Here is a 26,877-nt window from a genome sequence, read left to right on the forward strand (position 1 = left end):
AACAGAGTTCCCCACAGATCTTTTTTACATTCGCACACATTTCACACCTTTCGCATCCACACACATGCAACCCTGCACTCCACACGTTCGCCGCTTCATTCACACTTTTCTAGGCTACACCTCCTCCGAGAGTCTCTCTCTCTTCATCCCGCTGTGTCGGGTCGCAGGTTCTTGCTTTTCTCTTCCTTTCCACGCGCCCTTCACCTTTCTTGGCCCCTCCCGTCGTCATCCGAACCCGAAGCCGCGGAACTCTCGCGGCGTGCGCCCAGGGGCGGGGTCTCCAGGTCCCCCGACGCGGCATTTTCAAGTCGTCTCTCTCCGCCTGCGCTGGCGTAGCCGCGGCCTCCCCTGCCGGCTTCCGCGTTTCTGCTCGAGAAGTGTCCGACTCCCGCAAACTGCGGCGAGGAAGCGAAAGGGGACGAGCCGGAGCTTTCCGACCGACCCACCGCGCAGTTCAACGCTGCATGCAGCAACCGCGCCTGGCCGTTCTTCGACATCCCGCTGCCTGCTGAACCTGGCGTCGCGGTGGCATGGCCATCGTGGGAGTAGCCAGACGCGAAAGGAGACACACCACCCCCCCCGTTGCTGCCCCGACTCGAGTGACCACGCCCTGCAGCGCCGAAGCCACTTGGCCCAGGAGTCGCCGTGGACGACGCACCGGGCTGGAAGGACGGAGACGCGACGTGGGACTGGGAGCCTGTCGGCCTACGGCGGAACGAAGGCAACGACGCGCCCCCTGATGTCGTCCGACTTGGCTCAATGCCACAGGGTATCCGACTTGACTCGCCTCGTCTACAGAAGTGAGAATTCGCGTACGCGTGTGCCTCGTGGCAACTGCCTCTTCGTCCCGAGTACGGGAAGTCATCTTCGCCTCGGTCGAAGAACGACGAGGGCCCCACGCGATCTCTGTCGCGCGGAGACGGATACGTCGCCCCGGCGTCCCTGCGGCTCCGAGGACTCTCGTCCTCGCACATGCTGTCCGGCGTGGGGCTCTGCGGCGGCGAGCATTCGCCCGCGGGGCCTGGGCCAACCGCTGCAGGCGCACTGGAAGTCACCCACTGTGCCTTGGCCTGTCCTTCTGCGAACGACGAACACGCCTTCTGACTCGACAGGTAACCCCCTCCCGTGCTGCTCTGGCCGCTGCCTGCGGCCGATGCCGACTGGCGATCCGAACCGACGGGCGTGGCGGGGGCTCCTGCGAACGCATGGTCCAAGTTCGCGCTTCCGTGGGCGCTCTCGGAGAGCACCTTCCTGTTGTGGGCGAGCCGCCAGTGGACTTCTTCGACGACTCGGTGCCGCGTCCGCAGCGCTTCTTTCGGACTCATAAAGCTGTGGTGACTGGGCGGGTACCCAGGGTAGCTCCCAGGGCCTGTCCCTCTCTCGCCGGGGCCGACAGCCCCTGAGAGTGAGGCGTACCTTGGGCCTTGCGTGCCTTCACCTCGATAGCTCGCGCGCGGGCCTCCCTCGTCGAGGCCCTCACCAGGCCTAAACCGCACAGAAGACGCCCCACTCGAGCCGCTGGAAGCGCCACTTGCGCGACCGTAGGGCGTGAACCTTTGCTGGTCAGACGCGGACGAGGCGAATGCATGCGCACCGTTGTACGCGAAGATGCCCTGGGACGGCGGGGGCGGCCCGCGGCCGCCGAGTCTCTCGCCTGCATGCAGTTTCCGGCCCTCTTCGTAGTCGTGCTGGTCTTGGTACGCGAAGCGTTCGCGCGAGGTGTCTGGACCGGCGCCCTTCCTGTAGTTCCCGCTCCTCGCCCCGGCGAACGTTGCTGGAGCGGACGCAGACGCCACGCTCACGCCTCGCCCCTCGCTGTCTCGGCTGCTGCTCCGACTGCATGCGTTGCCGCCGTTCCGAGAGGCGTGGTAGCCGCCAAAGAGCCCCGTGACTCCCGCACTGTGGCTGTGGGGCTCGTGCCGGCTGGCGGGATAGCTCGAGGGAGACGAAGCGAAGCTCGTTCCCGGAGACGTCGCGGCGCTTTCGTGGTAGCTGCTTGTTCGGGACGAGGCGTAGTTCGGCGTGGTGCTGGAGCCCTGGCCACGGCGCGCGTCTCTGTCGCCCGTGCACGGGGACGCCACATACGAGTGGAAACCTGCGTATGAAGACGACGCCAAGCTCCCCGAGCCGCGATCCCTGTCGCCGCTGCTCGGAGGCCCGCCGGATGAGCAAGACTGAAGAGACAAGGCGGGAGAGAGAGGCGGAATCGCCAGGCCTCTGTCCCTGCCTGTCTCCCCCGGAGAGTCGACCGACAACTGACCCATCGAAGACGCACTCCCGGCAATCGGAGCACAGGCCTGGCCGTCCGCGCGTTGCCCGAGCAGTTTCTGGCGCCTCAGAGCTCCAGGCACATACAGCAGCTTCTCTGCGCGATGCTTCAGGGGAATCCGCTCGCGGGCTACCCGGCGAGAGGACGTGCTCGAAGTGCTGTCTCCGGTGGCGCCTTGCGCGGCTCCTCTCTCCGACAAGGAAGGAGTCGAGGCTGTCGGCGTGTCTTTGGACGAAGGCGACGAAGGCACCTGTGGCGCCGAGCTCGTTTCTTCTCGCTCGCCCATCAAGCGAAGAGAGAGCGAGGTATCCCCGTGAAACGACGCCGGACTCACCAGCTGCGCCCGCTCCTCGGAACCGCCTGCCACGCGCGCCGGAGACGCCACCGACTCGCCATTCATCCTCTCACCCAACCTTGTCTGCTCTCGGCCCTCCTCGTACTCTGGGCGTCTCCTCCCGATCGCTCCGCCCTCGCCAGTAAAGCAGGCACGGAGGCGAGGCGCGCCGTCGGTCCGCTCCAGCACGTCTGTGGGGGATGCAGGCCCGAAAGAACCCACGGACGACGGATCGAAGGGATGCTGGGGAGACGCGGACTGCAGGGAACTCGAGGGACTTGTCAGTCGGGCTACACCTTCGACCGACCGCGTCCTCGACGTTCCCTTCTCGAATTGCCCTTCTCTCCCTTCGCTATCGCCATACCCAGCCCCCGTTGCACCCAAATTTCGGTGGCTGTGAATGCCAAGTGGCGAACTCGGCCTGTTTCCTCGCTCGTCGTCTTCCTCGCGCCGTCTGTCAGGATCCCCACTGTCTCTTCCCGGACCCCTCCTGGCCCGGCTGGACGGGTCGGGTGCACAGCCCTCGCGGAAACTGGATGCAGCAGGCGACAGCCGCCCCGCACTCGGGTAGCTCTCATCGCTCTTCCTCGAGACGGAACTCGCGGCCTCTGTCTGGCCAGACGAAGGTTCGTCGCTGCTGCCGATAGCGTAGAAACTCACTGGGCTGGCCGGTCGACAAGGCGAGGTGCCAGCTGCCGCCTGCGACCGCTCGCCGTTCCCGCCACAACGCTGAGAGGCCCACGACTCTTGCCTTTTACCGCCCCGCCCGCTCTTCGTCCACTCGTGATTCCAGTCGTCCACACAGGAAGGCGGAGACTCGCAGGCGACACCCTGGTAGGTCGGCGACTGCCTTCCGTCCCTCGCCTGACCAGTCCCGCGTGCACTCTGCGGTCGTGTGTCTGTCTTCGGCGACGCGAAAGGCACAGACCCGTGCGGCGCCGCATGGAGGGGCAGAAGAGGCGGCGCACCTGCGAACGGAGACAGCGGAGACGGCGGCAAGGAGGCGCGCGCGTTGCGTGGATGGAGCGAAGGAGCGCCCGCTGCAGCAGCGGGAGTTAACAGGGGCGAACGCGCCGAGGCAGACGGCGGAGACGCAGGGATGTGGGGCGAAGGCGAGGGCTCCACCAGCGCAGCCGCGCAAACCGCGCCGGGAAACGCTGCTGGCCCCGAAGAGACGCCTCCAGTCGGAAGGGAAGCGTGGGAAGGCGGTTCTGCCGCCTGCCGGTCTGCCTGAGAGGCGGTGAAGGAAGAAGACCGCGGCGGAGGTGAACCCGTCCCGTCGGCGGGCGGTAAGTTGCGTGGCGGCACAGATGCGTCAGCTGGGACTCGGCCTTTCTTCGCCCTTCCCCCAGCCAGAATGCCTGGTCCCGCAGAAACGGACGGCGACAAAGACGACGGTTTAAGACCACGCGGGAGACCGTTTCGACCTCTCTGTCCTGCGAAGCCCTCGTCGAAGCGCTCCTCGCCAGCCCCCCCTGCGGCCGGCACGAGAGCGGAGGACGAAATCGAGGACAAGCTTGAGCTGCGTTCCCTTCCGGACCCGCTTCCTTTGCCCCTCTCAACGTCTCCACCTCTGTGAACTGGTCCCTCGAACGCGCCTTCACCCGAGGCCTCGGTCGATCCCCGAACCAGATCTCCCGTGCTTCTGCGGTGCTTCGAAGGCTCAGGGAGTCCGAGACGGCCGTCGCTCCCAGTCCGAGCGCTCCCATTGGAGCTGCCGACTGCCGCCGGGTCTTCTTCGACTCCCGACACGGACGTGAACTCAGGGAATCCGTCCCCGTCTCGACGCTTCTGACTCAAACCGCCCTGAACCTCCTGGTTCACTCGCAGCTCCGCCGGCCGCGCCGCATGCAGCTCCAGGAAGCCAGGACTGCCTCGCTCTTCTCCAGGGCCCCACCTGGGGACGCCGTCTCCATTCGCCTGGCGACTTCCGCCGTGCGGGCTGCCGCTGCCACCGCAGCTGCCGGTGCTTCTGGTCGGAAACCCGGGATGGTGCCCACCTCCCGCGGCCGCCTGCGCGCTTCCTGCATGCATCCCGCCGCCCGCGACTCGCCCATTGGATGTGCCTCCACTGCTCCCTGGCACGCCGCCTCGTCCCCAGTTCTGAGCGTCCGGAGACCCGAGACCTGGGAAGCCGCCGCCTCCAGCGTGGTCTTCACTGTGGAGACTCGAGAGCTGCTGAGAGCCGCGCCTGGAGTCGCCTGCGCTGCCTGCCGTCGAGACCGCCGCCCCGCGCGTGTTGGATCCAGCACCGCGACCTCCGCTGCCCTCGCTCCTCCCCGGTCCAGCGGGGCTCCCGCCGTAGTAGAACCCTGCATGCCGAGCCTTCTCGCTCGGCGCTTTCTCCTGGAAGACCAGCTGCTGCGCGCCTCGAAGATCCTCCGCTTCAAAGGGCTGCGACGGGGACGCCACCGCGGCGTCACAGTTCTGCGCAGCTCCAGGCTCGCTCGCCGGCGCGTCCGACACGCCTGCGGGCATCCGGGGCGGCGGCCTCGCGCCGGGATGCTCCACGGGGCGCGGCGGAAGCACTCCAACCCCAGGCGGCCTCGCGCCGTTGAGTGCCGCGACCGCCGCCACGTGCGCGAGCTGCTGCTGGATGAAGTGCTGCTGCAGCATCTGCTGCTGGAGGAGTTGCTGCTGGTGTTGAACGAGGAGGTGCTGCGGAGTCACCGGCAGGAGCAAGACCACGGGCGGATGAGGCTGCGCGGAGACCGGCGGAGGCTGCGGAAGAAGATGCGCGGCCGGGGCAGGGACGACGCCTGCGGGTCCCGTCACTGGAGATACGGCAGACCCGCGACCGGGGACTGCGCCAAGTGCGGACTGACCTGCATGTGCGCCCTCAGCTCCCAAGGGCGACGGAGACAGCAGCGGGTGCTGCGGTCCGCCAACGGGTGCGGACGCGACCGCGTGGAGGTGCGACGGCGGACGCGGCACAGGCGGCGCAGACGCAGCTGGGTTTTGAACTCCGCCCTTCTTTCCTGGGAGCATCGGCAGATTCGGCCCGGTCGACGCGCCCAGAGCAGCTCCGAAGCTCGCCGCTTGATGCGCACCCGCAGCCGAGTCATAGGGCGGCGACGGCCGAGTCCCCCAGGCATTGCTTCCGCCCGCACCTGGAACAGTCGCCGGTGCCCCAGCGCCTCTTCCGGAATCCGTCCCCGCACCCGCACTACTGCCAGGAGCCGGGGTGGGAGCGCTTCGTGCCGGCCGCACATTCCCTTTTCCACTCTGGTCGTCTGTGCTTCGGTCGGCCTCACACCGCTCCTCGCCTGCAGCGTCTCCGGGGGGCGCCCGGACGGACCCCGGTCCCGCGTTCGTCCCTGCCTTTGCGCCACTCCGACTGGAAGTCTCCAGGCGCTCCGCAGCGAGCGTTAAGGCGGCCAGCGCCGTCAGAGTTCGTGTCTCCTCGCGGTCGTTTTTGTTCCCAGATTCGTCCGGCGGCGAAGCCTCAAAGGGACCTTCGCCCGTCTCCCGAGACGCGCGAGGAGGCCCAGCGTCTCCGCTCTTCGCGTCACCCACGCGCGCTTCGCTCCGGCCGGCGTGGCCCGCGGAGGCAGAAAACTTTGCGTGCATGGCCTCGCGCAGCTCCTTCTCAGCCTGGTCGAGGAGACCGCCGACCGCAGCCACGCCCGAAACGCCGCAGTGGCGACACCGAGCCACAGTCGGCTGCAGCGGGGCCCGCATGCCGACGTGGAGAAGCGTCTGGTGCCTGGGGGCGGCGGTGTGGAACCACGGCGACGTGGCGGCGATGCGGTGGAGAGTCGCGACGCGCGCCATCTCCCAAGACGGCAGCACCCGCAGAGACATGGGGGCCTTCGCGCCGGCCTCGGCCCCCTTCGTCTTCCCCGGGACCAGAGACGGGAAGAGAGACAGGAGGGGACGCGCGAGCGAGGAAGGCACTCCACACTGGAGAACCGTCAGGCGCGTGACGAAATTGCACGGTGAAAAAAGAACGGGAGGCGTCACGCTCTCTGGATTGACTGGAACCAGCAACGCGGGGAAGTGACCCTCCGACGAAAAGAACGAGCTCGCCTCTTCCTCTTGACTCGCGTCTTCAGGCGCGTCACCGGCCGAACCGGCCTCACGAGACGATGATGCGCTGTCTTGCGCGCAGCAAGACAGTGGAAAGACCGAGTCCACGCCGGAGAGAACGTCGACATCTTCCCTATCTCCGCGCCCCCCACTTCCAAGAGTCTCCGCCCCACTGGCGTCTTTCCCTATCTCCGGTGGCGTCCCTGCCTCCGGTTGTCCTTCCACTCCGCGTCCCGTTGCAGCCTGCACGCGCGCCGTCTCCCCCGGGTCCGCCTTCCCATCTGTTGAGGCCGCGCCGTCCGTCTCCGCCGGCCCGTTGGCTGCGGGCCGCCGCCCCTCGCCGCGCGAGCGTCTCTGGCGCGAGAGAAGATATCTCTGGAGCGGCTGCAGCCCCACAAGGAGATAGAGGCGCCCGTGAAGCGTGCTGCGGACGTCTCTGCGACTGAGGAACTGCGTACTCCACCAGCCGCCTTCCTGACAGGTCTTGTTGCTCTCGATGACGCACAATCTGCCCTCGAGAACAGCTAACAGCCAAACCTTCGACGTCAGTGTGGCGGGCCTCATGACGGAGATGCGCACGGAATCGGCCAACTCGGAGAGACCTTTACTGGGGGGCATCCCGATTTGCGATCCGCATCCGGTCGCCAAGGCGCTCGACGCGGAGAGCGCCACAGCCGCCGCATCGCTTCCTGGCCCTGTCTGCTTCGTCTGGACTGTTTCTGACACAGGCGACGCCTCGGGAGGCGGATCCTCCCGGTCTTCTGCGTCTCCCGCGCTGAGGAACGCATCAAGCAGAGCTTCGTCCGCGGGTGCGGATTCAGGTTCCTCGTGCTCTTCTTCGTAGGTCGCAGGAAGGAGATACCGGTCGTCTGAGATCTCGTCGAAGATCGCTGCGACGCCCATCAACAAGTCGCGCCTAAACAGCTGAAGCCCCTGCGTGAAAGGGAAGGTCGGGGACGACCCTGGCGCGCCGCTGGAGGCCGCGCCTGGAGGTCCCAACTTTGTTTTCTCGTCTCCTTCAGTCTCCAACATCCCCGTCTTCGCGTCGCCCTTCACACGCGCCTCGTGCGCGTCTGCGCTCGCAGTCTGGTCGTCTCCACCCGCCGCGGACGGCCGCCGCGAAGTCGCGGCAGAGCCCTCCGGCTCTTCCTTGCGCTTCGCCGCACGTTCCTCTGAAGGCGTCTCGCCGTTCGCAGAGACCGCCGCCCGTCGTTCGATCTGCAGCGTCCGCAAGTGCTGGAGCTGGGTCTGAAGGTGCGAATTCGCGGCTTGGCTGTGGAGAATCTGCAGGAGGAGGTGAAACCGGTTGACGGCCTTGAGAAAGGAGTTGAGCAGGTGCGCAGCCCTGCCGAGCTCGTAGAGATACACCAGCCACGTGGCGCTCGAGACCTTCGCCGCGAGGTCGATCGCAGGCTCCTCGCCTGGCCCGCCGCCTGGAGCTGCGCCAGCGTTTCCAGTCGACGTCGAGGCTGCGGAGCCGCCTGCCTGGAAGCTGCCGCCGGGTCCGACCGTGTGCAGGTACGCGGCGTTCGTCTTGGGGTAGTCGTAGACCGAGAGCAAATCGTCCCAGACGCCGCCGTGGCAGAAGGACGAAATGATGCGCTGAGCCGCCTCGGTCCTCGGCTTGGGCACAGAGGACACCAGCAACGGAGACGAAGCCGCACCCACCGGCAGCGCAGCTCCGCCACTCGCGCTCTGCCGGACACCGTCCCCCCCGGGGCTGCCTCCCGACAAAATCGCCGACGAAGCAAGCGCTTGGTGCAGTTCGGGCGCGATGACGCCAGACGCGGAAGGCAACTGGCGAAGGCCCCAGTCCTCGCCAGCGGGGGGCGGCGCCACGGAGGGCCGCGGGAACGCCCCTGCAGGCGCGGCCGCGCCGGACGGCGAGCAGCAGATGAAGATCGACTGCGAGAGACAGGTACGGTTTCGGAGGTGGGCGAAGAACTGGAGCAGCGACAGAAGGAGCGGGAAGAAGGAGGGAAGAATGGGGGCTGGCAGGCCTACCATGGGCGCGAGAAACCCCAAGGGACTGACGAGGTGTGCAGACGAAGCAGTCCCGTTCCCCGCGCCCCCGTCAGACGCCTCGGGGCTCTGCGGAGGCTCTGCCTGTCCCGCCCCGTTCTTGGGACTCGAGGCAAGCGAAGCCGACGGGACGCGCCCTACGGCCTTAGGGCCCGTCTCGCCGTCGCCCTGCGCGGCTTCGGACTCGTCCGCGTCTTTGTCGGATCGTCTTCCGGCCTGCGCGTCGCCTACGCTCTTCTCTTCGTTTCCACGCTCCCGCGCGCGCCCCTCACTGGCAGCTGCGCCGAGCAGCCCCGCCGCACGGTCTGCTCGCGAGTTGCATGCGCCCTCGTCGCCAGCGCGGCTCGTTCGGAGCTGGTGGCGCTGCCCGCCGTGGCAGAAGTAGACCGCGAGAATCATCCAGACGATGCTGGGAAGACCACCCTCCTTCATGGTGGGCAGCTTCCGGTTCCGCACCCACACCTTGAGGAGACGCATGAGAGGCCGCAGCTGCGGCCGCTGCTGGAGGACGAAGCTGAAGAACTCCGAATGCCATATGCTGTTGCTCGTGTTCACGCTGATGTCGCACACGACGGAGGCGTCCGGCGTCCTCAGCGTGAGAATCGGCACGCGCGCCGAGTCGACGAGTTGCAGCTGCACATTCCGCAGCGGCCAGTCGCTCCCCAAGGCCGACTCGCCTGCATGCGCCAGCTGCTGCTGGACAGCCTCGATCATCGCGCGCAGATGCTGCAGAATGCCCCGGGCGTCGGTGGCGGGCGCCGACCGGTCCAGCAGGACCACGTCCAAGTCGCTTCCCGCAGCGTCCACGTCGTACGCCGTGCTGCCCGCCAAGTACAGACTCACTTCACTCCCCAAGATGTTGTGGACAAAGTGCACGAGGGAGTTGTACAGGAGTCGCTTCTCGTCCCGAGCCGAAGCCGTCGGCGTCACGTGGTGCAGCAGCTGCTGCAGCAGCTGCTCGGAGAGCAACAGAATGCGGCACACTTGGTGCGGAGGCGAAGCATACGAAGACGAGGGAACCGGCGCGGCGCCCACGGGGGCAAGCGCCGGGACAGGGTTCGCGCTCTGCGAGAGAGGAGCCGCGGGAGGTTGAGAGGCGGACGAAGCTTCCGGCACGGAGACCCCAGAAGGCCCCACGGGGCCCGCCGGGGAGGAACCCGAGGGACCGGGACTCGCAGCAGACGGAAGAGCAGGCGCACCGGCAGCGGGAGGCGTCGGCTGACGGGACGGGGACGACGAGTCGGGGGAAGACGTGGGAGGAGACACCGAAGACGCGCCCGAGCCGTTTTGTGCCCGAGCGCTGGCTGGTGCGGCACCACCGTTTCCAGGAAACACGGCCCCACTGTCAGGCTCAGCTTCACCCGCGACCTCCGCTGGCGAGGCGCCTCGCCCCCCCTCGGGATTCGCGGGCTCGCCTGCTTCGCCTCGCCCTGCGCCCTTCCGGTCCGCGCCCGTTTCGACGCGCGAAGGCCCTCTATCTGGGGACCCCAACCCGACAGGGACAGCGGGAGGCGCCGGCGCTGTGGGAGCATTTGCAGCCGCTCGCGGCGCCCGTCCGCCGAAAGCACGGAGGTTCCGAGCCCCATCGGGGAGCGCGGAGCTCTGAGAGGCGAGAAGCTGCTGCTGCAACCGCTGGAGCTGGTGTTGGTGGCCCAGCTGTTGCGACAGCTCCTGTAGAGACTGAATGGCGGTGTGGATTTGGTCGTGCAAACATGGTCCACCACTGGGTGGTGTGCCTGCCCCGGGTGGCGACGCGGCGCACGGCGCCTGCGGGTTGGTTCCAGCTCCGGTCTCCCCCCTCTCGCCCTTCTGTGGGCCTTCCCTGCTGGCCCCGGTTCCACACCGCATCGCCCCTTGCGTGTGGGGCGCTGGAGGGACGACTGCGGCGGGCCCCTCCACGACTACGGGCACCGGAGACGGTCCCGCCATGGGAGGAACCGGCGCGAAGCCGGAGAACGGCGGAGACACGGGCATCAGCGGGGCAGCTGGCCCCGGGCCGCCAGGGTACCCCGGCGCGACAGGAGGCGCCGACTGGGCCACCGGAAAGAACGGGAGGAAAGGGACCGCCGGGTGCATCTCCACGGGCGACATCGCGTTCGCCCCCGGGGGGCGCCGCGCGGCGAGGGCTGCGTGGTGAAGCGGAGACACTGACGGCCCAACGGGCACCAGCAGGTGCTGGGGCGCAACCTGTAGAGCAGTCTGAGGGGGTGACGGGACGCCGCCGCGAAGGGGATGCGCTGCCGTCGCCTGCAGGAAGAGCTGCTGCTGTTGAAGAAGAATCTGAGGAGACACTCCAACAAAGGGCTGTTGGGGCTGACCACCTGGACTCGGCCGCCGCTCGCCGGGAGACAGTTTCTGCGGAAAAGCGAAAGGGACTCCTGCGCCAGGCGACGCAGCCACGCCGTGCTGGTGAACTGGAGGCCGCTGAGCGGACACCTCGGACGGAGCGCCTCGAGCAGCCGCGTCGCCGCCAGGCGCGTAGAACGGGGCAGTCCTGGGGGAAGCGCCGGGAGTCGCCGAGAGGCCCGTGAGTGGGGGCCTCGCCTCCGATGCCACGGCTTCAGGCCCTCGTGAGCAGAGAAAAGGAGACTGCGGCTCTCCCGGTGGCGAACACGCGCCGCCGACCATCCGACGCGGATGCGTCCCCGGATCGGACGCTGGAGAGCCCGCCTGGGAACCGCCGCTCGGAAAGGCATATCCGGGGCTGACTCCGGGGAGAAACGGTGCGCGATTATCGCTTACCGGGAAGTATCGGTCGCCCTCTTGGCGGCGTCGCCTCTCCCTTTCCCGCTTCGGCCCCAGCCTGCGAGCCCGACCCGCGCTCTCCTCGCCGGAAAACTGCGACAGCGAGGAAACCGACTCGTCACCACTCATCGCCAGAAAGCTGTAGCGTTTCGTCTGCGGCAGACACGACGGGCTCATCGCCTGCCTGCCGTCGTCCGACGCCCCTCCCCCCTGGAAGAAGGAGTGCCGGCGAGGCCCCGAGGTGTCGGAAGCCAGGGACAACCGGCGGTACCCGCTCGCATGGCGCTCCATCGACGGCAACGTCTGGAGAGACAAACGCTCCGAGTGGGCCTTCTCCCCGGCCGCGGACGGGAACGCGAGACGCCTGGCCTGGTTTTCGGACACTGGCAAGGGGAGATTCTCCTCCGGAAACGCCGCCACAGGGACGTCTGCGTCGCCCGCCCTCTCCCGCAAAAAAACGGGACTCCTGCACTCAGGGTGAGGCGCGACTTGGGGACGGCTCGATTCAACCTCCCCTTCTTTCTCTCTCTCTTCTCGCGGCGGAAGCGGCAGATCCTGCGCGGGAAGCGTGTCCTCTGCGTCAGCCTGAGTGCTCAGAAGGCGTTCTTTCCCGTCCTTTGGAGATCGCTCAGCGGGCGACACAGCCACTGGCTGCTCGGACACCTGAAAAGCCGGAAAGCTCGCCTCGCCGTGACCGTTCTCTGCGGCGCTGGGCCCGCGTTCTCGATCGTCGGATTGCTCTCTCAAGGAAGACCGCTCTTCCGACTCCCTTGATTCTCGCCCAGAGTCCTGCGTCCCGTTGTCAAGCGCTCCACGGTTTTGTCCGTCTTCCTCCCCCAGTGATCCACGACTTTCGCTGGACTCGTCTCCCTCCACATCCCCGTTCTCGCGAGTGACAAGACACGGTATCGCCGGGAGAGAACTCGGGTCTCTGCCCCCGTCGCCAGGGCCTTCAGCACTCCGATCTTCGACTGACAGAAGCGAGGCGTGTTCCCAGGCGTGTCCTGCTTCCCTCAGAGCAGGCGCCCCATCGCCTCCGTCGAGGATTCGCGTCACTGCTGTCTCTGTCTCGCTCACGCCTGTCGCGGCCGCATGAGCCTCGCCTGCTGGCCCCGCAGCTGCCAAGTGCGTGAGGGAGTCCCGCTCCAGCCGTCGGCTGCCTCGGGCAGTTCGAAACTCGCTTCCCAAGTCCTCGTCTGCGTCCCCGCGAGGTTCGCCCTCTGTCCGCTTGTGCAGGCTCTCGCCCCAGCAGGTCAGGTCGAAGCCCTCCACAGTGAGAGCCTCTCGAGGCGTGTGAAACGACGAGGTGGGTGCGGAGGCAAGCTGTCCTTCGTACTGCGAAGACGAGGCGGACGCAAATGCGTGACTGGCTTCAGGAGAGAAGAAATGGTCATGCGCACCAAGTCGGCCGCACACGACGCCCGCTTCGCCTCTGTCCGGCCGCGTAGACGCCGCCGCGAGAAGCGAGGAGGCCTGCACGCCGTGAGCCAAGTCAGACGGCCCTTGCCAGCCGCTCACCCCCTCGGACCTGTTCTCCTGTCGCGGTTCCGACGGACTCCAGGCTGAACAGAAAGAAGACGCCCGCGCAGACTCGTCCTCTCCGCCATCGGAGACCCACTGGGACGTGGCCGACGGAGAGAACGGCAAAGGGAGATTCTCTGCCGACAGGAATCTGCCTTCCTGCTTCGTAAGCTCCCGGGTTCTGGCCTCTGGACTCCGGGACGAGTCCGGCCGAACTTCCGCGTTTCCGCGACCAGTCGCGCTGGCCTTCTCGCCGCCCAACACCGAAAATGCGACACCCACCGGATCCTCCACTCTTTCAGCCTGGCGCGCTGGACTGGTCTCCACAGCACGCTTTGCTCCCTCAGAAGGCCGTCGAGAAACGGCCGCCTCCTTTCCACCGGCCCCACAATCTGGTCCGAGAGCTGAGTCCCCTCCACCCGCGTGCCGGTCCGCTCGGTTCACTGCTCTCTCGCCCTCGAGCGACGGCGGGGCCTCCTCGGCGTCTCCCTCGGCCACTTGTCTCCTATCTCCGAGTCCCTCCGTCCTTCCGCGCGACCGACCTGCCTGGTCCCGCACGCCTGCAGTTGGATCCGAGACACCAGACGGCGACGAGACGCCTTCGCGTCTTGCCCTGTCTGTGTCTCCTTCCCACCGGACATCGACGGATGCCTCAAACGCGGCAGAAGGCCTCGAAAGACTCGACCTGCTGTCCCTGAACACGCCGATCTCCCGTGAAGAGGTCTGCCTGACAGAATCTGAATTTTCTCGGGGGGGGTGAGCACCAAGATTTGGAAGTTCCGGGAAGTGGGCGGAGCGAGACGCCTCGTCCTGGGTCTGTTGGTCCTCGGCAGCGTCGCCCTCCCTGTGTGAGTGCTCAACCCCACGTTGGGGGTGCGCAGAGGCTACTCGCCCCTCGAGTTCCTCGCGACGAGACTGACTCGTGGCATCCAAGAACACGGAACTCGCCGCCCCCCCAGCACTACTTTCCTCCCGTCTGACGCCTGAGGCCGCTTCATTCCGAGTGGACAGGTCTTCTCTCTCCCCGTCTACTCCACATGCAAGAGAGGTCGCCGTGTCGGTTCGGTCGTCTGGCCTTGACAGCCTCGAAGCCGCCGCACTCGCATGCAGAGAACCTGCTGCGTCAGAGGCCGAGGAACGAGGCGTTCCACTGTTTCGATCGCTGTGCACCCCCTCAGTCGGCTTCTCGCGGAGCGCGGACTGAGCCGCAGCCGTCCCGTTCAGGGCACTCGCCTTGGACGCTTCAGGGTCTGCTCGCGCGCAGCTTCCTTCGTCAGGAGCCGACCAAGACGGAGTTGGCGACGACGCACGTGGCGAGGCAGAGGAAGGAATCAAAGGAGAGGAAGAAGCGATACCGGATGCAGAAGAGACGAGAGGTGACGAATGAGACAGAGGGTCGGCGGAGGGCAGATTCGCCGAGGACGCAACAGAGGAGGACGAGACGCAGGGAGACGACGAGGACAACACGGCAGCAGAGAGAGAGGTACACAAGGACGCTGGCTTCGGAGAAGTCGCGCAACGGGCACGGGGTGAGTGCCGAGTTCCGCTTTCCCCCGAAGACTTTGAAATCAAGGGAGGCGAGAGGCCTCCAGGGAAGAGCATGTGGGGAGCAGGGAGGACAGTCGAGCCTGCTTCTGGGCACACCGGCCCCGAACACTGAAGCGGGGAAGGCGCCGCAGAACCTTGTCTTTCTTCTGCTCTCCTTGGCGACAGGCAGCGCAGTTTGGACGGACTCGGGTCGCTGCAGTGGTGACAGGCGGCAGAGCGGAGGCGCGGAGACACGCCAGACGGAAGAGGGGCAACGACTGGAGAGGACGGAGCGGCGAGGGGAGACGGACCTCTCCGGCCCCGTGCAGAGCACGGAGACGAGACATCCATGGTGCCGCGCGAAGTGTCCCAGCCGCAAGGCCGCTCCGCTTCGCTGCCAGTTGACTCGGGGGATCTCTCGCGTCGGCTTTGTCCTGCATTCGTGCCGCAAGGTCTCCTTCCCGGCAAAGGCTCGCGGAGACAGCTGAAAGAAGACGGAGAAGAAAAAAGTGAAGACGGAGAAGAAGAGGACGGAGAAGAGACAGAATGCGGAGAAGACCGTGAACACGTGCGACTGCCTGCAGAACCCGACGGTAGACCCTGGCGAGGAGCCCTTCGTGTTTTAGTTACATCGGCAGCGAGTGAAGAAGCATCTTCTGTCCGAAGTCCCAAAGCCGTGGAGCCCGACGAAGGTTCCGCGAACTGAGCAGCCGCAGAGGGAATTCCCGACGGCCGAAAGGACTGCGGAGCTCCGGCGGCAGTCCATCCCCATTTCTCCTCCGCTTCGCCGCCCGCACGCTGCTCCCCCGCGCCTCTGCCTCTCTCCCTTGATTCTCGTCCTCTCGAGGGAGAGGGCGACAGCTGCAGGCGAGGCGGCGAGACGGCGGAAGACGAGTACGGAGACGGACTCTCGCTGGAGAGGGGTGAGCGAAGTGAAGGCTTCTGCGCGTTCAGTTCGTTCTCGCCGCGGTTCCCGCCGCTACTCGGATCCTGGCCGCAGGCCGAGAGAGCCGCGGGCGGCGAACGACAAATCTGTATGGGACTGCCGGCCCGCGACGGAACAGCGGGACGGAGAGCGCGGGGCGAGAGGCCACTTGCAGCGTCAGCTGCTCCAGCGGCAGAGCTCTCAAACATCGCTCTCCAACATCCGCGCGTTAACGAGAGCCGTTGAGACGTCCCAGCGCCTCCCTGAGACGTCCGCCCCTCAGCCTCCTGTCCTCGTTCCTCCACAGACAGGACCGTCTCCCCCCGCACACCTATATACCGAGGACTGTTTTCTTCCCCTTTTCTCTGTACGGAGGGCGGAGCAAACAGAGAAACGCGTCCCCAGCCCGACGGGCGAAAACAGCGCCAGAGCTGTCAAAGACTCGCCGCCCTCACGCGTACTCAGTGAGGATTTCGCGTCGGCGGCGCGTCCACAGGAGACCGGACAGCCTCGAGATATCCCCCAGCAACAGTCTATCCTCGAGGGGAGACGCCGATGTCGCCTCAAAGGTGGTTCACGGTGTCGGGGAAGGGGGCCGAAGGAGAGAGAGACACGCGAAACCGGCGCCAGGGTATTCCCACGCGCGAAAAACTTGAAGTAGACGAAGAAAGGGACGCCAGAAAACAGTATATGTCAGATGTCGAGGGTGTTTCCACGACTGGAGAGTTTCTCATGGAGATACTTTTTTTGGCCTCACAGAGTGAAGGTGTAGAGGGAGCGAGAACGAAGGCCTTCCGGCTCGACGCGTCCCCGGTCTTCAGGCTACGAGGCAGTTTTGTTCCGAATCTGAGGGAAACTTTGTTCACTAACGAAACTACAGTTTGCCTTTTTTTGACGAAGATGCCGCGAGAAAAGACAGACGCAAGGTCCGCTTACAACGCGCGAGGTACGCGGGGGCCTACACTCCGCTGGAGAGAGTCGCAACACTGGCAGACTTCGTTTGGTTTTTCGATGGAAACTACGAAAGCAAGAGGAAGGCCATGGCTCCACAGAAGACGACGCCAAAACTGCGGAGCGAACATCTGGCCTCTCATGTCAGAGCCAGCGCTCGAGACAGCAGGGAGAGACTCTTTGCACTGTGGGCAGAAGAAGCGTTCTCGCCGTCGCTCTCGCGCACTTGACGACGCGCGCCACGCTGGCGTAGGCGCCACCCTGCAGCACACAAACGAGGAAAAGCGGCAGATGACCACAGATGGTTCCGACGATTTCGGTTCCACGCTCTCCCAAAAAAGAAACGCCTTCAGTCGCCACACTTTCGAATTCGCCGACACCTGCAGATGCCTGAGGAGAGATTCTCACGCTCTCCTCTAGAGGAGGAGAGAAACCGCGGTCAGTTCCGACACGCCCTGTCCAGGCTCTATGCAGGAAGGAGGTGCTGTGTGTGGCCGTCCGGGAGGCACTGAAACAGTGACCGTCGCTAAGTTTTCCTATTCAGGCTTTCAGTCTACGTGAACACCGCATAACGCACTGCAAATGTGGTCCCTCTCCCTTCGCGGCACCAGATGGATTACGCACACACAAAAGCATGAGGAACTGCAGGGGAGAAATCACACCGGGGACGAGCCTGGCACCGCTCGGATCGACGCGCCAGGGGAGGCAACACTCCAGAGATACCAGAAACGAGCAGGCAGGGGAGGAAAAGTAAGTTCAAGTCTTCCCTTTTCTAGAGACATAGGGAGAAGGTGAACGAGCGGACAAGAGAGAAATTTAACAGCGGCAGAAGGAAAACCATCTGCAGAAGGGGCGGATACACGAACTCCGCCCGCGACTGGAAAGTCTCCACCGCGAAAAAAGAAAGGTCAGAATGAGGGAGATTCAGAAAGACAGAGATGCTGAGCTATAGGAGAGACTCGCGGCAGCCCCCAGCGCCACCGCCCAGATTCGGGAGCGAGACGGGGTTGAGGGCATGGTTGCGCCTTCCTCCACAGACCGGCAGGAAGTCAAAGGAACTTTGGAAGCAATGGAGAGAGCGTAGCAGCACTGGGAGATATCACCTAGAGAGAAAAGTCTGCGTTTGCCTTTTTCCGGACAGCCGCATGCGTCGCGTCACACGCAATGGAAGCGTCGAGTAGCAGAGAGAGACACAAACCGAAGACGAGAGGCTCGGAAAGCGAAGTAAGGATTTGTGTTGTGTACAGACACCGCAGAAGAGGCAAAGTCAACTTGTCACAGTCAACGCAAGTGTGGCGTGAACTACAGGAGAGCGCCACAGTTTGCATATGATGTTCTGTCTCCCTGGCACATTTCGATGAAGGGGGACGGTGCACGTGCTGAAATTTCCCGTGTCTATCTCGGATGAGCAGCGGCTATGAACTCACCAGATGAACCAGAGAAATGCCTCGAAGGGAGCCGGAAGCGAGGCGACAGAAAAACTTTGCCCGACAGTTGCCGAAGTGATACTGTGGCATGAGACGACGGGGGAAAGCATTCACGTTCGGGAGAAAAAAACCTCCATTTTTGGACGGAGCAGAAAAAACGATGGGGCAAACGATACTGCTTCTCGTTATTCCGCTCACAGAAAATTTGCCTTCCCTCCCTCTCGTACCAATTTGCTGTTTCTCTTTTGGGAGAAACGGGGACTCGAAGGAACCTTGCGGAACACGTGGGTGTCATGCGTTTTTTGGAAACGAAATTGGGGGACAGGGGACGTCCACAGCTCCCAAAAGATGGGTAGAACAACCGAACAAAGAAAAAAAGCAGAAAGCAAACGCTGACTCGCTGTGCCGAGCCGAAAATCAGGACAAACAAGGAGAGGAAGCGGTCAGAAGTTCGAAGAGAGTCCGAACAGTGTGAGCCCGCCTTCCGCACGAGTGCGCGCAGAGAAAAATCTTTTACGAACACAAGCTGGGGGTCAGAGGCTGCCGGTCCGGTGTTCGCATAGGAGGAGTCATACTGTTTTTGTCTCCCAAAAAGCAAAAGCGCACAAAAGACCGCAAAATTCACAGGCGGGATCGGAACGCGCCCAGCAAAAAGACGAACGCGCTCGGACGGGCAGAATAATACGCTCCTTCTTTGCCTCTCTTCTCTCTGGTATATCGTCGTCTCTCCGTACACACTTTTCCTCCTATGTGTGCTGGGGGACCTCCAGCACTGCGCGCACTCAGCGGGCACGTCGAATCGCGTGTCCAATTTCTCTATCTGCATAGTTTTCGCATGTAGTTTTCTCACGGTCGCCGTCCGGCCTTTTTTCGGTCGCCGTCGCGACCGCGCTCAATGACGTCATGCGGCGCCGGAGCACCCAAACCGAAACAACCGTAGGGAAGCGGAGTGACGAAGGCAAACCACCCCGCGCCGACGTTCGCCCCCACCGCGTATGCTTTTCGTAAACGCCACACAGGTTTCGCCGCCACAAAAAAGCGTAACTTCCGCGAGCGTACCTAAAAAGAATCAGGTTCGACGTTCTCTGGGCATGTCGGTATGCGGACGGCTGAAAATACCAAATTCCACGGCTATTTTCTATCCCGTGCACACATATCTTTTTCCTCGTTCTTTTTGCCGGAGCTCGTATCACACACAGACGACCTCGGCTGAAGGCTGTGTCGTGGGCGGAGCCGAACGTGCGCCTCGTCCACTGGCTGGGTGAGGCCCTACCGCGAAAACTCGAGATGTGAAGGTAAACAGCACGTGAACATGGATGTGCACGCAAACGTCGTCCCGTACATATTGACGGAGAGACAGCCTGACTGGAACGTGGATTCCCACGTTTTTTTCCAGTTGTCCTCTAGGGAGACCGTCCAGGAGCGCGCCTTCTCGCCACGGTTTTCTTTGGCCACGGCATCTTCGCGGGTTTGCAGGGTCCTCAGCGTGGCAAGAACCAAAACAAGGTACCATCGCCATAGGCATTCTGTCGCAACAGGAGATCCGTAGCAGAGCTCACTGCCAACACCTCTCGTTTCCACGAGTGCCGCGTGTCACGCAGATTTGCGCAGGAACAGGTTTTCTCTCGACGAGAGGGTATTGAAACCCATATGGATTAACCGCTACAGGCAGGTCTAAAGCGGACCTCCTGTATGCAGGCCTGCTGACGGAGACGACAGCAAGCGCCAAGTTACGCCTTCCAGGGCGCCCTGCCTGTGCACAGACGCCCGCCTTGAGGCTTTCCGTCCGGCGTCTTCGTACAAATTCAACGCACAAAACGCCTCCTCCAGGAAGCCTCGCAGTTGCAGGAAGCGCGTTTGCACCTGAGTTCAAAAAAAAAGTCTTCACTCCTCTTAACGGTGGGGGAACCGTGAGGTAGCAGATACACGAGGGGTTTGACAGAACGCCGAGTGACGTGCTTGAATCGGTCAACCGACAACGGGCTCTCTGCCGATCTACGGACCTACTCTCCAGAGAAGATACAGAAAGTTACGGTCCTGGAGGGTAGTGTACAAATAAAGCTATGGGTGTTCAAGGCTGTATCGGTGTGTAGAGTCTCACAATGGTGAGCAGGGACCAGAGAGTCCTCAAAAGCGCAGATGAGTCTGCTTTTTTAATAGAACATCAAGCAAGGTTTCGAGAAGCTGGAAGCTCCGACGTTTTTGTTCACACGGGCGTCGTCGTCCAGAACGCGCGACACCACTGAAGAACCACGGGGTGGACACATTCTTTTCCCAGAAACCTAAGAGGGAAGAAAGACCAGAAAAAAGGATCGAGATGGCCCGACGGTTAGACCCTGAGCACCTAGGCATGCCTTAAACCACAACAAGGATACGCGTTTGATGGTATAAGTCCGAAGCTCCTGACTGGCTAATTAGAGGTCTTGCTCCACGCGTTCTGGATTTCTGCTGTTTCCCTCTCTCTGCCCCAAAATCGCAATGTCGAAAGTGGCGAGGAACAAAAGCAAGTGTCCAGCTGGTGCCCTCTCGTGAAATTCGATCCTGCACATTTGTGCCGTGTGTCCGCGAATGCGTTTCGACTCTACACTTGCTGCCTCCCCCTCGTTACAAAAAGCCCTTTCTCGTGCGTTGTTCCCTTCATGTCGCCTCAGTCCTCTTTTTAATTCTGTCGTGTCTTTTATCTTCTCACTTCGTCAAAAGCCGAAGCAACTTGCGGCGTCTGTCGCCACCACGTGGCTGTAACCGGTCGTCGCTTTTCGCATTTCGCGCGCGCGCCCTCGCGTCTCCCGCGTGGCTGCTGTTGCTCTCTTTCTGCCGGTGTAAATTTTATTGCTTCTTTAAAAACTTTCCAGGCTTGTAGTCACAGGTGCAATCTTCGAGTCATCGGCTTTTTTGGGCTTTTCGGCTGCTCGTCGTTACGCTTTTCGCGTTCCTCCTCTTGTCTCCAGACGGCTCGACTCGCTAGCCCGCCGCTTTGTCTATTAACTGAACAAGGTTTCCGAGCTAGGTGGTTTTTCCTCATCTTCGCTCACAACGGTGATAATTCCTTTCCCTAACTCATTTTGTGGAAGGTACCATCGCGCGGCGTTTTCCGCAGTGTCTTCCTCCCATTCGACGGGTTTATGGTTTATATGCTCAAGGCCCGCGCGGGAGGGAGACCTCGAGCGACGACAGTTCAGCTGGAAGAGAGGAAGGAGAGAGAAAGAAGAGAGAAAGATAGAAACAGCGAGAAAGGGAAATTTTCTTTTTTCTCTGCTTTCGCATTTTCCACTTTACCGCTGTAACGCCGCTGCGCGCGGCGACGACTCGCTGCCGTAACGAGCGGAAAGCGCCGCTACCGAAATCAGGTGTATGCGAAACTGTTTGTTTTGCTTTTTTTTTGTTTCTCTGCGTTTTATTTCGTTCTCTACATCGTGAGCGTCCATCCAACTGAGTCCCGCCTCGCTTTGAGCCTTTCAAGCGTCCTTTTCTCTCACGTGTTCCCCCTACCCTCGTAAGGTTAGGTGACTCCGAACTTTTTCGTGCTTCCCCATACCCCCCTTTGAAGTTCTTTTCCGTCGCCGTTCTCCTCCCCCGTGTCGCTCTTCTGGCCCCTGTGGTCTTCCCTTTTCATTGTATTCTTTGATTCTACTCCCCCGCCGTTTCGGCCGGCTTGTCTGTCCCCCTGGTATGGCTAGCTTCTCGCGTGCCGCATCCAGTCTCCTCCCGGGATCAGAACAGATTCTTTTTGAAAACAGGTGCACGGGATGCCGTCGTCAAACCCGTGAAATGCGCGGTTTTTGCCGTACGCGATAAAGTAGACTCGCTTTCCGCGCCGCCGGACTGTTCACGTGCAGGCGGGGCGACGGACTTCCGCACTACGGAACTTTACAAGATTTCCGCTCATTAAAATCGAAGCATGTGGGCGTATGCATGTATGCATGCGTATACGCGTTGAAAGGGATATTTTCACAGAGACAGGACGCGTTGCGGGAGTCCACAAACACATCTGGAGGTGTGTAGGCAGCAGACCTTGCTCATTTCATAAATGTAGCAGGTGGATTCTGTGTGGCTGAGAGGCCTTTTTGTTCCGTTTCCATCACGTTTTGACCTTCTTCTGCTCTCGTGGGCCCTCCTGTCCTTCGTCTCCGGCCTCTACTTTTCTTTTTTTTCTGGGTTCCCCACGCACTGGGGTGGCACTTGAAGTGCTGTGACAACAGGGGAAAGCGAGAGAGAAAAAGACAAGAAGAGAGATACTGAAGATCAGCGTGTGAAACCTTTGTTTTCCACAGCGTTCGGCAGGTATTCTCTCCTTTCCAGAGTTGCCGATGTCGTCCTTCGCGCTCATGTAATAGGCCGGTTGCATGGAAAAGGTTTTCGTCCGTGTGCGTCTCTCGTCGCCATCTCTGTTCGTGCCGCGCTTGTCTTCGATGCTCAGCAGGGTCTTTGGCTCTTCCTCCCCCGGGCCTCGTGTTTTGCTTTTTCCCGGCCCCTCATCTACATGTTTCTTCGTTCTCTGCTTTTCCTTTCACTCTCTGATTCGTCCACTTCTCACGCTTTCTCCCCTCTCTGTTGTTCTCCGGTTCCCTGTCTGTTCCTTCTTCTTTTTCCCTTTTCCCCTCGTGCTCTCGTCTCTCCGCCTGACGCCGCCTCGCTTATCTTCGCGAACCGCCTTCCTGCTGTTTTTTCGGGTGAGCGGCATCGGCAGCGTGAACCCAACGAGACACGCTTGCCTATGCATGCAGAGAAACAGTGTGTGTGCGTCGCCGTCGCAATTTCGGCTTCCGTCGCGTCGTTTACTTTCTCTCTTCTCGCCGGGGATATGAGTGCGTCCAAGGAGGAAATCTGGTTGCGCTTTATCTTCCCCAACCACGATGGAGCTACTGTGGAGGCGACCTACACGGTAAGAAAAAACGCGACAAAGACCTAAGCAGTGACAACCGGCCCGAGCGCCGCGTGACTCCGCCGTAGGTGTCGATGATTATATGGATGCACATATATCTAAGTGCACATAGATCCAAGTGGACGTTTTTGCAGAGGGGTGGCTGGGCTGATGAGCAAACACGAGCCTACGGAGAGCCGACGTCCGTTTCGCTGCTGTGTCGTCTTCCAGTTTCGGTCTCGGCAAGAGGAGCGAAAAGATGTGTTCGTTTATACCTAGGAGGAAACAAGTACAGTGAGCCTGGCTGGGTTTGAAGAGCTCGACGGGGACAGCAGGCTTGCGAACCGAACGTGCAGTCGGCTGCTTGGAGGCGCAGTGCGGGGACGGCTTGGGGCCTGCTGCCTCGTTAGATTTCTTCTTTTGACCTGGAAGGGAAAGCCTTCTCTCGTTTGTGTCTGGGCTTCTCCTGCGTCCCTGTTCCTGCAGAAAGGCACGACAGTCCGGGAGGTCAAGAGCGACGTGCTCCTTCACCGATGGAAAGACACTTTCGCCTCCCCGGAGCGCGTGGCGAAGCTTCGCATGTTCTACCGAGGGCGAGAGCTCAAAGATGCGTGGCAATTGAGGGACTGTCATTTTCCGCAAGATGCCGACTACCCCGCCGCCTGTCATCTCTTTGTCGTTCTCCGGGGCTCCGAGAAGGCCGCTGAGCACGCTGGCAGCAAAGCGTCGCGGTGCCTATGCCAGATCTCATAGGCGAAACGCCTCCACATGCAAAGGGAGTAGACATAATTTTCCTCTCGAAATCCCTCGAAACGTAGATGTAGAGAGCGCTGCAGAGATTTGGAAACGCTTTCCCATTCTCTCTCGGGAGTGGGGCACCCCGGAATCCACAGAGGCCGAGGAAAGAAAACTCTCCTGGGCGGTCTCCCGCCGCTGCCGACACTGAGGCCTTTTTGAACACGCGCAGGAAGGAAACAAAGCCGGGGCTGTGGAGGTTAGATTTGCATTGTCCGGAACGTAAAGCGCTGCTCAAGTTCGAACTCACACTACGATTAGTGTATAGATAATATATATCTCCAAATATATGTATATATAGACATATGAATATATGCATACCTATATATGAATATATATATATATATATATGCATTTGTATAGATATCTATATGTAGATATACAGATGTTTGTTCAGAAGCCGGAGACTGGGACCCCGTTTGGCGAGTGAAAATACGGAAAAGCCAGTCTCATAGTTTTCTTCCAAGTTGTTCAAGCACTGGAAGGATGCATCTTTCGGAACTCTACAATACGTTTAAACCCGCCAATGGACACCAAAAGCTTTACCTGAGAATGTATGTAAATGGAACAGCGGAGTTGGTTGCCCAAGGTGTTTCTGTGGGAGGCAAAAGAAAAGAGAACGAACACAGGTGGGCATCTTGCCTGGAGTGATGGGAGTTTCCGTCTCCCGTTCTGGCTCTTCTCTGGCTTGATCCAAGGCCTGCGCCAACCGTTGCCCGGAGAAGAGAGGCGCCGGAGAAAAAGTTCTTCATCGATGTCGTCTTTCTTTTAATGCGCTCTTCTGCACGCGCATGGCGAGAGACTGGAAGACAAAGGGCTTCCAACGATGACGCAAAGGGAATATGACTCTCCACTGGCATGTATGCGTAACGTCGGGGAATCACCACTACGTACTAGGCGGCTCCGGGAGACGGACCAAGGGTGTGCGTACATGTTTGCGCGCCTCCAGGTACGGCGGGAAAGCCTCCGTTGTTTTAGGTTTCAATTGTCAATTTCACGAGGGCTGCGTGAGGTCCAGTGGCGTTCACTGTTGGGTGGCTCTCACGGAAGTGTCTATCAAAGCATCGGACTCGGAGAGCTGAGCGCAGCTGCAGCGTCGTGCAAGCTAATGCACCCGATTTTCGGGAGATGGGACTTCTGTGTTTTCTTTCAAGATTCGAGAACTCTGTCAACGGTGGAAAAAACGGGGATCAGGCGCATGGGAAATGTGAAGCTCAGGAGAACAGGCTGTTTTGTGCACGAAATTCAGGTGGACACAGTCCGAGAAGTGGAATTGGTCATCGATTCCGTTTCTTGGGCTCATGATTAATACCGGAAAGCTGTAAACTGCTAAAGTGTCAATGTTTCTGTACGAAAACGCCTTTTTCTAGAAACACCGGGACGCACGGAGCGGGAGGCAGTATTGCCGTCCCGTCGGTTCACGCCGGCGTGTACCCCGAGGGGTTTTGCACCGATATGCAGATACACTCCCACGGCGACATGATGTTTTGGATTCGTTTCGAAATTCTTCCTGGTTTGTCAATAAAGCAGACGGAGACTTTCCGAATATGTTTGAAGTTTTGTTTTTTCGGCCGGTTGTGCCTCAAGAACGGGAAGGAAAACATGGGCGGTCTGAGACATGGGAAGCCGCGTTCTCTGATTCTGTCAACTGAGCAAATTTCCTTTGCATATAATTGCACACGATAAGAAGACCCGCCTGGCCTGCATACCGGCCGATTATTTTTGCAGTAAGTCCCGGGAAGAGCGTGGGCTCTGTATGAGAGCGAAAAAACAGGACACGCGATTTTGCCACTTTGCTTCTTTTTCCAGGTGCTCGGTGTTCGGCAATCTTGTCTCCGTCTATCTTGCTGTCAGTGTGTAGACGTGTCTCTCGTGTTCGGACTTCTCTCTGAACGTCCCTGGATGTCGGTTAAAATTCATGTAGACATTGACGTAAGCACGTACTATAACCTTTTTCTGTGCATGCAGCTGTCTATGGATATGTACGTAGAATATAGGGACGTGGAGAGGTGAATCTGAGCACACTCATGTGCCGTTTTGACGAACCAGGCTATACTGGCGGGTTCCCTCGGAGGGCGCAAAACCGTGATAGAATGCACACAAACACATGCAATTTTTTGTGAACGCATGTCGCGTTGTGTCGAGCGTTTTTATGCATGTGTAGGCAATTTACATTGACACGAGTATAGCGAAAGGCATTTTGGCGTCTGTAACACGTGACAAGGTTGTTCTGCTCCTTTTCCGGGGCAAAAGAGCGAGGCTGAGCGAGAAGCCTGTCGCCGAGCTGTTCCTTGCGACAACTCGTTCTGCTCGCTTCTCAGCTTCCTGCATCCGTGCTTGATGTCTCGGTGTTTGGTGAACGACACTGCGAGAGGATTTCATTAGACGCTTCGATGTGGAAAAGTCGCGCGGCTCCGAAGTCGCCAGGCGCCCAGCAGTCGCTGTCAGCCAGCATTGCTCCTCAGAGTCGCACGCTCTCTTTGAGTAGAGGCAGTCCTTCACGTTTAAGCGGCGAGATATTCAGGAGCGAGGTTGCCGAGTTTTTTGTGAGAAACTGGTTCCTACAGTCCGTCGGTTTAAGAACGCGTTGCGTAGCACTGAACAGGGTGTACAGAGACGAGAGTTTGTCAAGGACAGCACGCCCGTCACGTGTAAAAAGGGAAAGACAGCTTCGCCAGAAGCCGTCTTTCTCTTTTCCCGCGTCTATGTCTCGCGGTTCTGTTTCCTTACTCAGTTTTGACAGGTTCAGCCGACACGAAGGATCATCTTCACCGAGCACGGGCGTGTTTTATCGAGAAAGAACGAGCGAGGCAACAGAGAAACAAAACTTTCTCACTGCGAACGCGGCTGGCGGGGTGCAACCACGTTCTCGCAACTTCGAAACTTCTGGTAACCTCGTCTAGGCACCTCTCTGCGACGCTTTAGTAAATGGGCAAAAATCTCCGGCTTTTCCTTCAGGAAACAGGATTGTGTCTTTTCACTCAGGGTCGGGGTAGCTTCGCGGCGGTACATTTCCTTTTTCACGATTCTGGTACGGTGCAGAAAGCCCCTGTCGAAACGAGTTGTTCCATTTAGATGTGTCTAAAGAAAGGAACGAGGTGTCCTGTCTCAACACGTTTTCAAACTCAGAACAACCGAGGAGCACGAACTCGTCGTCGTTACACCACGCGGCCCCTGTTTTACGCAGGACTCTGGTCCGTCCTCATACAAGAAGGCACAACCCGCAGGCGAAGGCCTCCAGTTCATGCATGCAGAAAGCATCATCGTTCGTACTGACGGAACAGAATCTGGACTAAACCAGGTGACACGCACGCACGCTTGTATTTTTCGGCCATCCGTGATTCGTATTTCTGCTTTCGTGCTGCTCAGCTACAGGCTAAAAGCCGTACGGGAGGCGACACTGGGAAGGTCTACTGGTCAACGACAGAAAGGCACAAAGACGAGATCTGGAAGAGAGATACTCAGATGCGA

General features: G+C 61.1%; 2 protein-coding genes across 2 annotated transcripts; one reads left to right on the plus strand and one right to left on the minus strand.

Annotated features, from left to right (window-relative positions):
* Positions 1 to 200: 200 nt before the first annotated feature.
* NCLIV_038470 (conserved hypothetical protein) lies at positions 201 to 15,581 on the minus strand (the record flags this gene model as incomplete). Its single annotated transcript, XM_003880756.1, has 2 exons — positions 201 to 9,380; positions 9,498 to 15,581. 2 exons carry the CDS (start codon positions 15,579 to 15,581, stop codon positions 201 to 203), a joined length of 15,264 nt encoding a protein of 5,087 aa, XP_003880805.1.
* Positions 15,582 to 22,551: 6,970 nt separating this feature from the next.
* Positions 22,552 to 23,364, plus strand: NCLIV_038480 (hypothetical protein; the record flags this gene model as incomplete). The annotated part of the gene is made up of 2 exons (XM_003880757.1): positions 22,552 to 22,632; positions 23,050 to 23,364. 2 exons carry the CDS (start codon positions 22,552 to 22,554, stop codon positions 23,362 to 23,364), a joined length of 396 nt encoding a protein of 131 aa, XP_003880806.1.
* Between the last annotated feature and the right edge of the window lie 3,513 nt (positions 23,365 to 26,877).

The sequence above is a fragment of the Neospora caninum genome, chromosome IX (genome assembly GCF_000208865.1).
Source record: "Neospora caninum Liverpool complete genome, chromosome IX".
Lineage (NCBI taxonomy): Eukaryota > Apicomplexa > Conoidasida > Eucoccidiorida > Sarcocystidae > Neospora > Neospora caninum.